Consider the following 14,989-nt stretch of genomic DNA (forward strand, 5'->3'; position numbering starts at 1 on the left):
TTGACGTAGCGATCTTTTCACGTGCGAGGTGTGCCCTCAACACTCCTTATAAATTAAATAGTGGAATAATATCTAGAATCATCTATTGTAATAAAACACCAAAATTAACTTCATTAAAATTTTATGTAATTAGTACTTTTTCACAACACTTTTTGTCTAAAATTTTTGGTTCTTTTTGATCTTATATCTTCCACATCGTTTTCCATCCATTTCTTCGTGCCCTGTTATCTAGGTAAGTAGTTAGATTTTTTTTACTGTAATACCCATGATAAATTGATCGTTTTATTTTTCAACCTTTAAATATTGTTCTAATTTAAACAAATCGAGAATTGTATTCAAGGCAGCCAATTTTTAAACTATCTCTGAACTGGAATACCACGACAGGTAAAATCGGTCGTTGGCTAGATTGGATCAGTTGGATCAGACGTCCCGCAGATAGGATTGTGCGGTTCTGCAGCGGTTGAGTGCACGGACCTCGATTTAGATAAGGGACGTACTCGTTATTTTGAATTCTCAGGTTTAGAGCACTGCAGCTTACTGATAGTATTTTTTTAGATAGTAGATAGGATTTTTTTCTTCCAATTTGATTTTATTTATCTTAAGCAATATTGATCCTAAACGCTTCAACGGTAAAAGCTTTTCTGACACATAACTTTTTTAAAATAGCAAAACGAGAAGAATACACTTTTATCTCAGTATTTTCTCTCTTTATATGTATATTTGCTTTACTTGTACCATACGTATTATACGTATTGCAACCTCGGTAAAGTTCTTGTTAAAGTTTCCGCTGTTCATGAAATAAAGCTGACCTTTAACTCCTACGTTTCGCGAACATCGGAAGGATATGCAAATGTCTTACTCAATTTAGCCAAATACTCGTAATCTACATTGCTTTACATTCTAAGGTCATTTAACTAATTTATATTTAGATTTTCATGTTAGTATTTCGCTCGTAAGTTTTTATTTTCGCTATTCATTTTAATTTCAACGATCTTACTCCTATTTAAGCATTTAATATCTAAAATAAATAAATTGATGTATGCAGTATCTTAATACTATACGGACATACACGGTCTTTGTCATCAGCATAAAGACCCATTCATGACATTCAAGTGTATTTCAATTGTGGCTGTGTTGAACAGAAGCCGAATATAATCCTCTTAGCTGCCCATCTTCCGCTAAACAATCGAATTCACCCTCTCTGAACATATCTGTAGAGTCGCATTTACTTCGTCTTGGATCACGGAAGCGACTATCTAGTCTAAATATAATATTTTGATCTAAATTAGTTCTGTATTCAGTTAGTTCGGACTTGTTGTTAATTTTATAAATTACTTTCATTTAGATTGGAACCTCTTTGTATCTCATTACTTAATTAGTATTCTTAAATAATTTAAATTTTACCTATCATCACTATTTCATAGAAAGATACCACAATAAGCTACATTCTGTCAAGTGTCTGTTCCTTATTAACGAATTTATTATTATTGATTCTTTCCATTTTTTCCATGCATGTTTAATAATATCTCTAGTGATTTACTCCAATACATTTTTCCTGTTTTTACGTTATGTCCCATTAATCTCTAAAGGAGGAAAAAGATTGTGTCCTAAAAATATATCACGAACGTGTACGTTTTCAATATTTGTCACAACAACATATTATTTTGACATGTCAATTTTACGTTTTGACTTGAAATTTAGACCAAGAAGCAAAATATAGATGCAGATGGTTTATTCAATCTTTATCCCTACTCCGTAAAACATTAGGCCGACAATCTTGAAAAAACTGAAAGATCACGGTCTGTTTATAGCTTAATGATGGAATTGAATTTCAAATTTTAACAAGTTGCTAGGCCATCACCTACAAGAAGATTTCCAAATGTATCTGCCTTTCCCTTAGTTACTTTTACAATCTGCACGGAAAGAGGTATTTGGCACTGTTTCTCATCGCATGGAAGTGATATAACTGTATTTTTCCTAACCCATCACCAAATCTCGCACGAATGTATTCCGTGCCTAATCTATATACGTGTGTATGTGTGTGTGTTTGTTACGTAAAGGGTTCCAGGGTTTACGAGCAGGATCAGTGCCAGAACTGGGATATTGGTGTCCGTTATCTGTACTCAATGTCGATCGCATGCGTTTACGTTTTCGATTAAATCCGTGGCTGAATTCAACTATATAATTTTGTAATAATTTACGCCGCAGATTTTTCAGAATTGTTCATTCTGATTTTCTAACAGATTTCGTCTAATATTTTTGTTCATTCATCTTCCCTCTATTAGATTTTAAACTTTGCTTAAACATCGGCAATTTCATGTTTCATTGCATAAACAATTATAAAATTTGAATATTGATCTCCGCGTCATCCAATGATGAATTTTATGTGTTGCTTCGATCCAGAAACCTCAAAATTACAAAAAACTTGACTTGATTTCTTGTTCACATTGCCCCTTGGTGAACTGTGCTCTAAATAAATAACTATTTCCTGGTATTTAATATTCGTGTACATTATTTGTCTATCGTGTTAATAGCGATCATCCAGTTAGTTGAACATATAATTTTACGATCAATATAATTACATATTCGTGTTTTAGTGAACAACATGACATTCAGCCACTAGTCCTATACTAGCGGTTCAATGAACAATAATCCACTATGGGCAATGTTTTGAGAAAATAAATTTATCCTTAAAATTTATATTTTGTAGTTCGATAAATCATTGTTATGAAAACTACTTACCTTTTTGCTTTAATTTTACCTTTTCAAAATTTAGGCTAGCATTTGGCTACTTTTGAACACTTTCGAATGATTGTTAAGAATGTTCGTGTGGTTTCCAGCTAATTAAAATAGAAAAAGACTAATTCGTCTCCTCCTACAGATGTCGTACGAATGAAAAAGCCAAGTCTCTATCAGCTACCGAAAAAAATGTCTAAAGGCGGGTTGGTGTCATGTAGTCATGTAGCAGGCCGTATGATATTTTCACTTAGAATTCTTGTAGGCAGTAGGCTAGCAACCTTCACTATTTCTTTCTATAATTCTTTATATTATTATTTTTTGAAGTGACATAATTTCTTAATCGGTGTCCGAGTTTACCCAACGGCTGAGAATTCAATTGAGCATGCGCCGTGATGATATTAATATAATCAAATCAATGTATTAGTTCTGCTTTGATTGGTTAAGCATATAAATACAAATTCAATAAATCAATGAATAATAAATGAAGCCTTAAAGTCCGATGACGCTAACTAGACAGCACGCGAGTTTATACTGAATCCCTGTGGAGTGGGGCAGTGCCACAAAGTTGTTTGTTTTATGATATACATATATATAGACAAACAAACAGATTGAGCAAGTCCTAAAGTTAGTTCATGTATTGTGTCACGGGATACTAGCTCAACGATAGGTTCTATATTTTATGATAAGAATAGATAATACGAAACCCTACCAATCAGATAGTGACCTGACCAGGATTCCAACTTGAACCTTGTGACTCAAACAAAGACAAGTAGATTACAGAGTATTTAGAGGCTGAAAGGAATAAGACAAGTTTTCAATATAATAAAACAAGAAATACTCGTAAATCTACACTGAAAATGAAACAGATAATTAAGGCTGTTTTTCCTCTTCCCATAAGTCATTTACTTCCGATATATATTTTTTCTGTGAAAATGAGCGATACGCAATAGACTGAAATCCCAAAGGCAATTGGTTAATTAGTTTTGACATAAATGGTATAATTCATTGGAATCTGTATGTATCTTTTTGTGTCATTGGATTCCTCGCCCGTGGACTATCAGATTTAAAGACATTTTACTACACTAGCTAAGCTATCCAATATAGTTAAATATAAATAAAAGAAACTGCAAAAACACATCGACCATACGATCCGTACATAACAAATGCAGATTAAAAAAAAGTAATAATAACAAGTAAATATATGTATATAGAAAAGCACAATCAAGTTACACATTGAAAGTCATACAAGTTGTCTACCGATTATCAATTTTTCTATTTCAGAACTCAAATATAATTGGACTTGTTTAACTTACCGAAAATTACGCTTCCACTTACACTTTTGGCCTCGACTAACTTATCTTATCAATATTATCAACAAATCAATGTTCAAAATTACAAGCCCTTACTGAAGATAACCTATTTCTTTCTTTGTTTAATGATTTACAATTGTACAACGGTACAGTCGGTAATTAAATAAAAACAAAATAATCGGACAAAAGATACACATTGCGCACAATCGCCCTAGTTTAGAAATAAATGGTGCTGTGTAGTTCCTAGCACAAATAGAAAAAAGAATAGGACCTCTCCATCTCTTTCCCATGGTAGTCGTAAAAGACGATTAAGGGATAGGCTTATAAACTTGGGATTCTTTTATTCAGGCGACGGACTAGCAACTATGACTATTTAAATGTAAATTCTATCATCAAGCTAAACAGCTGTACGTGGCCTTTCAGTCTTTTCAAGACCGTTGGCTCTCTCTACCCCGCATGGTATATAAACGTGATTATAAGTATGAAAATCAAGATTAAACAAAAGCGGTCTCATCTATCAATATCAACACATACATACATACATATGGTCACGTCTATATCCCTTGTGGGCTAGACAGAGCCAACAGTCTTGGAAAGACTATCAATATCAACACGTGCAATACAAACGCCAGAATGAATGCAGACGAGGTTGAAATTTTGCAACCATACCTAATAATGATGAACAAAAACTCTGTATTTAAGCACAATTAGCCTCCCACTGACGTATTTGTACAAATTGTTCGCGTCCTGTCCACCACAAATTATCATGTTCCTACCCACGCGGTACGTGACTAATAATATTATTGTTACATTCGTGGATAAAGTTTTAATACAACCAGAATGTCAGCTCGCAAATGTGTAATTACTGTTATTAGTCAGAAATATGCGTTCGGGGTTAGTTTTGCTCGAGTAAATGTCAATTAACGTATGGTTATGGTTAATAACATGGACGACCCATCGCAAATCAACCTTTTCTTACAAACATACACTTTGAAATTTTGCGACATCAACTAAAACTTTTCGTTTCATCACTTTATCTTTTTAATTTTACTAAATTATAAACTCTTAAACATTTTAAAAATATTAGTTATGATTAAATATTAAAAAGCGGACCTAGACCACCAATGCCCTTTTTCCTGCATGATTTATAACTAAAAAGTATGAACTCTTACATATCTGTATTATTATGTCCATACATATAATCGTATCTATATCCCTTGCGGGCTAGACAGAGCCAACAGTCTTAAAAACACTGAAAGGCCACGTTCAGCTGTTTGGATCAATGACGGAATTGAGATTCAAATAGTGACAGGTCGCATATACATATTATGTTATTATTATAAAACTAGATATGTTACTACAGGAATGACCTGACTATTTCCAGAACAGCATCACGCAAATTCGACATAAAATAAGGATTCAATGGTGAATCCCCTAACGGAAACTCCCTTCACACCCGTCGCTCCTTTCAAACCGTGACAGGTTTTCGTAATACATATTCTTTATCGGATATCGGAATTCCGGGTATGAATCCAAAATTGAAAGACTTGCAGAAAATCCCACTTCTGATGATTATTGCGAGTTGTTTGATGTTTTGTAATATTTGTAATAGAATCAAAATAATATATTTGGGAGAGTTGAACAACTTTTCTTACCAGTACTGACCCGGCAATTCAATGGAATCTTACGAATCGGTCACTATCCTACCAAATGGAAGATCGGCAAATTAATTATGTTTCTCAAACCCCACAAAAACATTCTGCTCCCAGAAAGCTACCGCCCTATTACACTGTTGGCTACAATTTCCAAGTTTATATCTATTCTTTTTCCCGAAATATTTTTAAAACATTATAATAGATACTTACAATTCAAGCATTGAACGAATTTAATGGCGTCCGCTTTGTTCAGTAACCTTGAATGAATTCACCCTAAAAATATTTGAACGGACTTAATATAACGATGAAACTAATATACTAAAGGTACGAAGCGTCCGTTCCACTTCATTTGCCGTGATGACCTCGGCTGTGTTGGCCCGAAGGTCAATAACGTGTTGAGGTCAAGGACACTATCTTTGTTTGGCCAGTTCCATGTATACTGATGGTTAAAAGTGTAATAATTAATTTGTTTCCATGTGCGTTTGTAAATTTGAAGAATATATTCATAATAATGAAAATAATAAATGTATCTACTGTTTATTAAAAAATACATATGTATGTTGATTTAAAGTTGATTGTACAAAATGAAATATGGACCTATAGTGCAAAAGGTGAACCTATGTAAAGCATCAATGAATGGTGATAATCTAGAAAAACTAAACCGCGATCATACATACATACATACATACATAAACAAGTATACATCATAACTAGCCCCAAAAAGCGTAAATCAATGACTACATTTCTGCGAGCAGGAATTCAAATTATCCCGTAACATAATTATCGCCAGCAATCAGAAATTTTCATCTAGATTGTGTGCCATTTATCCCGAGCGTCCTCAGGGAGGAGATACGGTTAACCCATTATATGCATACGTGTTTGTGTGTGTAACTATAGACACACATTCTGTAATACATTTTGGATTTAATCGAGCTCGTGATCAGGTGAAACGGGAGCGTATTTTGAAGTCTTCCGCACGGTAATTTTCGTATGGGGCACGACGCCGTTATTGTCATTGGTTGCGACAGTATCGTCACGAATGCGGTGTTTTGTGTCTACCAGTAAATAGATAAGATATAGTGTTGTAGTGCAAACAATTCTTATCAATCATCAAGAAATTAACTGCCGCTATACAAATTTCTTTTTTTTTAGTTGATTTTTCCACATCAGTGTATTCATGAGACTTCTGATAAATGCTGTCATCAAGCATGTGCTAATCAATTTGGTTTTTGTAACCACAAAATAATAATCGGTGAATAAAATCCCCATAACAATCCATTGGCGCTGGCCCGTTTTAATTTTATTACAGTACATACGTTATTTCTCCTGGCTTCCAGCAACACCCATCGTTTACCGTTTCGCAGTCGTAATGCGGATTTATCGACAATAAACCGCTTTTTATACGCGAAGTGTACGCAAAAATAGTTTACACATTAATCGATAAAATCGAGTACAAAAATTTCATTTGTAGTTATTCTTAGTCACCGGCATCGATGAATTGTTTATAATATCGATTGCGCGAGCGATTTATTCACGGGTCGAGGTTCCCAATGTAAAATGTAAGTTTTAAAGCTGTACGAAATCATTACTTCTTTTAAAAAAAAATATTTCAATATATATATGTAATGGGCAATTAAGTATACCATAATCAGACAACGTTTGGTAACCACTCGATATACAGGATTTTTAATTTTTCTCATTACAAATTTACTTCAAAACGCAGACAACTGAAAGCATTTAAGAGTGGTATTGAGACGAGTTTTTAGTGGGTTCAATTCTCACATTACTGCTTTTCATAGCATAAATACCTACAGCAATTTTATTCCAAGTCTCTGCTAGTGACTTTTACACCAATGAATTATAGTGCAGAATTGTATCGTTGTCTAACGAGAAATCGATACCGCGATAAATTCGCGAGGTGTAAACTCGCAACGTAAATAACTAGTAAAGTTACGCAAGATCTCCGATGCCGTAGTGGCAGGTAATGTTATTTATGCATAGTTCCCGACCGTGACTCACCTCTGCTTTGCTCACTATGTTGTATGAATTTTTATTGCTCGTGCAAACAAAATGTATCGTAAAGTACCTAAGAGTAATCAAGATTTAATTTCCAATAGCGTAGCATTCAGGACAGGGACAACCTTTGCTTAATTGTTTTTCAATGCACAATCATACTTTATTATTGGGAATGCAGCCAAGAATATGCTAAAATGAGAGAGGAGTCTTAACTCGCAAGTCTATATACATATGTATAGGTATATATATGCCTATATGTATTATACTTAGGTGCTTGAACGGAACAGCCTTTCAGCTGTCAAATGTATGTAGCTCTAAAACCTATAAATAACGTCACCAGAGATGCCGCACTCGAGAAAAACGAAGATTAGGTATTTGCTTAAGAAAAATATTCATAAAATGAGGCTCTGCAGGCTCTAATCTTACCTCCCTTTAATACGTTTAGGATGGTTCCTTACGTTTATGGAGACATTGTAACATTAAAAAGAATTGCTCCTTTTTTTTTCTTATTCTTAACGGCTTCCTCTTTCGGGGTTACGTTGAATTTATTTGACAAATTGTCATATCGGATTAATTCAGCAAACACCTCAATTACGGGGGAACTTGCCCTCTGATATTATAATTTTTTAAAATTTTGCCTTATAACATAAATAGTTTTGGTTAGTGCAAATAAAAAATGTAAATTCAAAGAGTTTTTACAGATATTAACAGACAATCTTTTTTGAAGTCTTATTTAGTCTTTTTATTTTTTTACTCTTAAAGCTGGTAATAAAACCGATAGTTTCCAAAGTAAATATTCACCTTTTTAAAGAGCCATCGGCTGACGAGACTGGAATGTAAAAGTAATATCATAGTTTAATGCATAAACACGAAACGTGCAACCTTGCCTCACCCTTATTCATAATATCAAAGGGAACAATTTGAATAAAAAAAGATCGCTGAAAAAGCCAAGATCGATCCGATCTTCATCAAACGATAAATATTCATAAAGGCTGCCGACATGGCGGCCGAGAATTTTTTATTTCTATAGGAGAGAGAACAAGAAATGAATGCTACAAGAAATCTGACACTAATATACGGTTAGTGTCTCATTGGCATCAATCAGAATTTTAAAACTGCTCCACTGCTACCGCTGGCAAATAGGCAAATGTTTTTATGAATTGCAAAAAGTTTAAAGTAAACAAAATATGTAGCAATTTTCATAAAGTCTTCAGCATGAAAAAAAGAAGAATAATGTATTTAGAATAAAATAACCCTAATGGATAGAATGTGCTTGCTTCCATGTACAAACAATAAATTACGATATAAAACCGGATTGTAATATTGAGCTTCGAGTAAAATCTAAATGGCTACACGAATATAATATCGGTAAGGTACGCTTTCTTATGACGTGGCCATAGAACCTTATCTGTTCGATTATGCAATTTTTATTTCAATTTATTATACCAGAAAACGTGGAATATTAAAATTTAACAATATTAAAGTACTCATAACATCTCTTATAAGCAATGAAAAGAACGATTTTTCACCAGGCCAGGTTAAAACTAAATCTGAATATATTTCATAATATCCGTGAAAAACTTTCAGCAGATCATTCCAGCATTCTGACAATGTTGAAGACTTGTTTATGCATGCACATAAAGCTTAAGCACATGAATCAATAAGTTTAAATGTAAACAAGTTTATAAGTGTAAAACCAAAACGGAGTTCAGGTGCTGATAGGTCACGTAATATTTTATTGAATGATTTCAACCATGTACATTATTACTTGAAAATTGCCTATTAATGTTATTTATAGAAATAATTATGTCTTTAAAGAATATCTTTGGAATATCTCCGAACAAAAATGGTCTTTTACCTGATAATGTTGACCATTGTTTTAATATTAAGAATTTCTATTACTGATCTTTAATTTTTAAGTTGAAAACCCATTTCGTCTACTGGTAGGAAAAGATTTGAGTTTATTGTAATGTAGTTAAAATAATTCTTTCACAACTTTTAGATATTTTCGAACAATATAGGTTTTGTAACCTAAATACCTAGAAACGTTATGGGTGTTCCACACAAATGAGCAAGGAATTACTCCTAAACCGAACACCATTAGGCCAATTCATTGTAGTTGTTAAATTTTACCGTTCCATTTCATGGATAATCGCGCGTGCTATTTTATCACTAAACCGTTCATGCTCATCTATTATGAATGAAACGGAATATGTCGCGGCGGATGTCCCGGCATAAACTTTACGACGCTTACTCGAGTTCTGCACTTAAGTTTGTGTTCAAAAAGAATTTTCATTTTGTGCGTCTATTTATAAAAAAGCTAATATAAGTGAGTACGAAATTAGAAGTGCTTCAAAGGTAACGCTACTGGAGGTACTTCAAACGTATTTGAAGGAGTTTTAGTGTTTGTTTGTGTAATTATACTTGTTGGAATGTCTTGAACGCTCTCAACGTCTTAATTGATGTTCAAATCTTAGTTTGGCTAGACGTATAGTTTGTTTATTTCTATAGGATTATATTTAAGTTCACTGTGATGTAAGTTATCAATATTGATGATTGTTTTATCTTTGTCACCAGGTCTTAGCGGTTCGAAAACGGACCTGCAGCATCGGCGCGAGGTGTTCGGCTCTAACCTTATCCCGCCCAAGCCTCCCAAGACCTTCCTCACATTAGTATGGGAGGCACTGCAGGACGTTACGCTCATTATTCTGGAGGTGGCCGCCGTCGTCTCCCTAGGGTTGAGTTTTTACAAACCGTCCGAAGACGTGGAAGACCCTGGTGAGTGAAATTGTTAAAACTATGGGTAGATTAACATCGTATAGGATGGCCGGACTGTTGACAGTGTCATAGGTTGTTTATATGATTTTAAAATATTTATGTATTTTCGAACGCCTTATGGTGCACGATGGACGTTATATTTTTAATGATAACGTCATCACGTTGTTTATTGGCCATATCACCACAAAATAAAAAATATCTATACACCGTCCCTTGTGTTTATTGAATGGGATATTTTCAATGTTTTCAAGGAATTTATTATGACCAATCACCAACATGATTCAAACGAAATTATATTGATCACGTCGCTGTTATTATTTAGCTTAACTCCTTAATGTCCCGAATAATTCAATTTCGATGTCCCGTGCGACTCACGTCCAAATTCGATGATTAATGTTCACCCAGTCATCGGCGTCTCTGTAATTCTGCAACCGACGCGATTCCTCCTGAATCGCCTTCATTATCCACTGCCAGCTTGCGTGTAACGAACCTCGATTCAATGAAGGTTACATTATTAGACTCTCAATCCCTCGATATATCATTCCCAACAGCTACACCGGCTCATACAGATCATATTAGTCTATTTGAGTCAGTTTAAGACAAATGGTCTTCGCTTATACAGTTACATTTGTGGGTTTACAATCTTGCTGTTGGATTTATTAATCGTTTCTGAAATATTGTAATCGTTTTTTATTTCTTCAGGTTTTTCATACCCTCTAATTTTCAGTCTATAAAATTCAATGGCAAGGTTAAATTCAGTGTTAAATTTACGAATGAAGATATCAGCTTTATATGTTATCATAGATGTTTATTTCAATGTACATACATACATACATTCACATCATTGCGAATGTTCTTAGAGCGTCTAATTAGCAACATTTTGCATGTAACAGAGTGTCGGCAACTAGAACATTTTAATTAATTACTGTATTTTCTCTTTTCAATAACAATTTGGAAACGTTAGACGATCCTGGTAAGACACAGTTTTAAATGCCGGTTTTATTATATTTGGCCTTTGGGTTGATGCAATAGAGTAGATTTAGTAATTTTTGCAACTAAATTGAAAACGCGGAAAAATTTTAAATCGCAATCTAAAATTAGAGTGATACGAATTTGTGATTTTAATTTTTTTATCTGTGTGATTGTCATGTGTTCAATGAACACAAACACTAAGTAGTGAACACACTGCATAAACACATTGACCCCGCGTAATTTCGCCACTAAAATCACCTAAAATGATATCCACCACGAAGGATTTTATTCAGTTTTTCTACTTAATATTTTATTGGTAGGATGATTTAGTTGCAAAGTAGTAATAAGTAGTTTAATTTTAGTAAAATATTAGTAATGTGATCTGTAGAAAATCCCTACCCCCTACCAATCAGTGTGTATTACAGTAATGTTTGTGTTTGTTTCGTGATTTTTATCGTTATCAGTAAATCAGTTATGAAATTTTTATAGGTATTTCGATTTTCTTATCGTGTACGGAAATATTTTGATAAATAGTAAATTTTATTTAATCAAAGCTGAAGGTAGATGCTATTTTCAAGATAACGTTATATTTTTAAAAAGGTCTTCCTTACATTTATTTATCATACATATTTTAATAAGAAACGTTATAGTTTGAACTGAATTAAATGTAGGTATCATACTATTAACAATAAAATAACATCAAGACAATGTAATTGTACGCTTTTAAAAAAAAAACCTTTGTTTTTGATTACAAAAGTACTTTTCTTTTCAAATATAGATATCTGTATTATGACAGAGATAACCTAATTATCTGTTAACAGATGAGTAACTCTTGTACAGTCCAGACCAGTGGTTCCGTACGTCAATGTGACGATAACAGTGACATGTTAGGTATAGGTTCAGTTAAAAAATATATAACATGATGCAAAGTTAAAGATAAAAGTTTTTTGTAATTTTTTTAAACCCAAGCCTTATGTTAAATAAACCTTAAGCCAAAAAAAATACTAAAGCACAATGGTCGCTTGGTAATCAGTTAAGTTACAAAAGGTGTGTAAGTTACTATACCATATAAATATTGTTATAAGAGGAAGAAGAATTAAAAAAATGTCACATTATAATAATTTAAAATCGCTACTTATTGATTGAGGTTAAAACAGCCAAAAATAAGTTATGTAAAATTAAACATTGGCTTAATGAATTACATGTATGTACAAGTTTATCCACAATAATTTTGGAACCAACCTCCGATCTGCAGTTTGAAATAATTTACACGAAGCCAGCTTAATATAAAACCTTTACAGTAAACCAAATTGACCAAAACTAATTTCATATTAACACGTCGCTGTTAAATTCAATACCATTATAGAGTGAGTGCTCTACCAGATATGGCTACATAATTGCACACTATAATCCTATATCTGTCTCGCTCGCACTCGCCATATCTGCATGAGCCAGGACTATCGGCTTTATTGAATTAAAATTACGGTGAACTGAAATTCGGTTTAAAGTTATATTTAAAGAGACGCCACCGCAAATGTGTTACATAGCTAATTGAATGGAAATATCGTCACAACAGGTTAATTAAAACCATGATACATTTAATTATTGACCTTAATTGAATATGCACGCTTTCCCCCTTTAACCGTGACGGAAATAAATCCATTTTTAAAATTTTTAACGTCTGTGGACGTTTCTGAAAAATTTCGTACACTGCACGATTAAGGTTATACAGTACACGTAGATGCACAGTTAAATTATTACACTGAATTTGTATGAACTAATTGTAAGTTTACACTATCGTTATGGCATCTTACAGTTAAAAAAACGATATATTACTTATCCATAAATATCTAAGCTTTGCTACGAATCAGAAAAAACAATCATTAACATTTCTGATTAGAGATAAAAATTTGTAATTCTACCAAAACTATTTCAAATGGGTTAGAACTGCTTAATAATAAATCTTTTTTTGCCAACATTACCTTTTCAATAAATGTAAATCACCATTTTTATATTACGTTATTTTATTTTCTTAATGCTAACGCACCCGACCCCTCAGCGATCAGATGCCCCCCGAATGATTGAACCAAGCATGTGTACATCGTATCTTCAGGGTGTCTTAGACAGAGATTACATCCATTTGTCTGCTTATACTGTAATTTATTCCATGTAGTTGTAGCTATCAATTCCTTTTTTCACATGACCCGTTCAATTTGAGAATGTCATGGTATTTTGTTAATTGTGCTATAATTTAACATACTCTTTTAATTTTCCAGCTCATCTGGACGAAGAGGAGGGCCACTATCAATGGATCGAGGGGCTGGCGATCTTAATATCTGTCATAGTCGTTGTTATAGTCACAGCGTTTAACGATTACACGAAAGAAAGGCAATTCAGGTATGCAGAAGTTACAATAGTTTAAAATATATGAAGGTTTAACTTTGGCCAACTATCGAATCTATTGAGTCCCCACAGCGACTTGGACTTCCAAAGTGCTAAAATCGATTTATGTTAAATCCAGCTTTAATCCCTTAATTCACTTGTACAGTTAACATATATACCAAACTGCCCAAATTCACTTCAAATTCGCCTCCAGGTTCAAAGCGGGGCTACTTTTATATGCGATTGACTGTACGTCATCCACTCATTAATATATTTTTTTTTATTTTTTTTTTTTATTCATTCCAAATTTCAAATCTCTACACTTCGCGGATTATTTTATTTTTTGCGTTGATTTGTCAAGACAATTAGTCGGCAGTACTCTCTATTTATATATATAGCAATAGCTCTTATTCATTGCACTTATACAAATTCCAGAGGACTACAATCTCGGATAGAAGGCGAGCACAAGTTCGCAGTGATCCGGGGCAATGAGGTGAAGCAAGTTCCTATCAGCGAAATTGTGGTCGGGGACATATGTCAGATAAAATACGGTGATCTTCTGCCGGCCGACGGACTCTTGTTGCAGAGCAATGACCTCAAGGTGAGATATGGCACGGAATTCTTGCATACACGGCATTCCTAATAAGCTTATCCATAGATCTGTGCACTAATGTCCACGGTATTCAGAGACATCTGTCAGATAAAGTACGGTAACCTTCTTCCCGCAGACGGCATTTTACTGCAAAGCAATGACCTCATGGTGAGATATGGCACGGAATCCATTCTTGCATAGACGGCATTCCTAATAAGCTTATCCATAGATCTGTGCACTAATGTCCACAGTATTCAGAGACATCTGTCAGATAAAGTACGGTAACCTTCTTCCCGCAGACGGCATTTTACTGCAGAGCAATCACCTCATGGTGAGATATGGCAAAGTACTTCTTTCTTATTATTTCGGGAACGTCCTGGCTAAAGGTCAGGTCAAGATCAAAAAACCGACAAGCTTCTATAAAGAGAGTTATGAATGTGGATGAAGTGAAAGAAGTATGCAGGGATCTTGGCAAGTGGAATAAGGTAGTCCAGAAAAGGTTCGTGTGTAATTCTTTCTTACCAGCTGGTGTGGTCTTCTTCGTT

General features: G+C 33.9%; 1 protein-coding gene across 5 annotated transcripts in view; it reads left to right on the plus strand.

The window, feature by feature from the left end:
- The window catches only part of LOC106142774 (plasma membrane calcium-transporting ATPase 3), a 107,417-nt gene that overhangs the window by 59,057 nt on the left and 33,371 nt on the right, over positions 1-14,989 (plus strand). For all 5 annotated transcript variants that reach the window (XM_060951540.1, XM_060951542.1, XM_060951541.1 and 2 more), the window contains exons 4-6: positions 10,298-10,498; positions 13,747-13,867; positions 14,288-14,453. In XM_060951540.1, the coding sequence (XP_060807523.1) occupies positions 10,298-10,498; positions 13,747-13,867; positions 14,288-14,453 (488 nt within the window). The remainder of the gene's footprint in view (positions 1-10,297; positions 10,499-13,746; positions 13,868-14,287; positions 14,454-14,989) is intronic.

Source organism: Amyelois transitella, chromosome 25 (genome assembly GCF_032362555.1).
Source record: "Amyelois transitella isolate CPQ chromosome 25, ilAmyTran1.1, whole genome shotgun sequence".
NCBI classification, from domain to species: Eukaryota; Metazoa; Arthropoda; class Insecta; order Lepidoptera; family Pyralidae; genus Amyelois; species Amyelois transitella.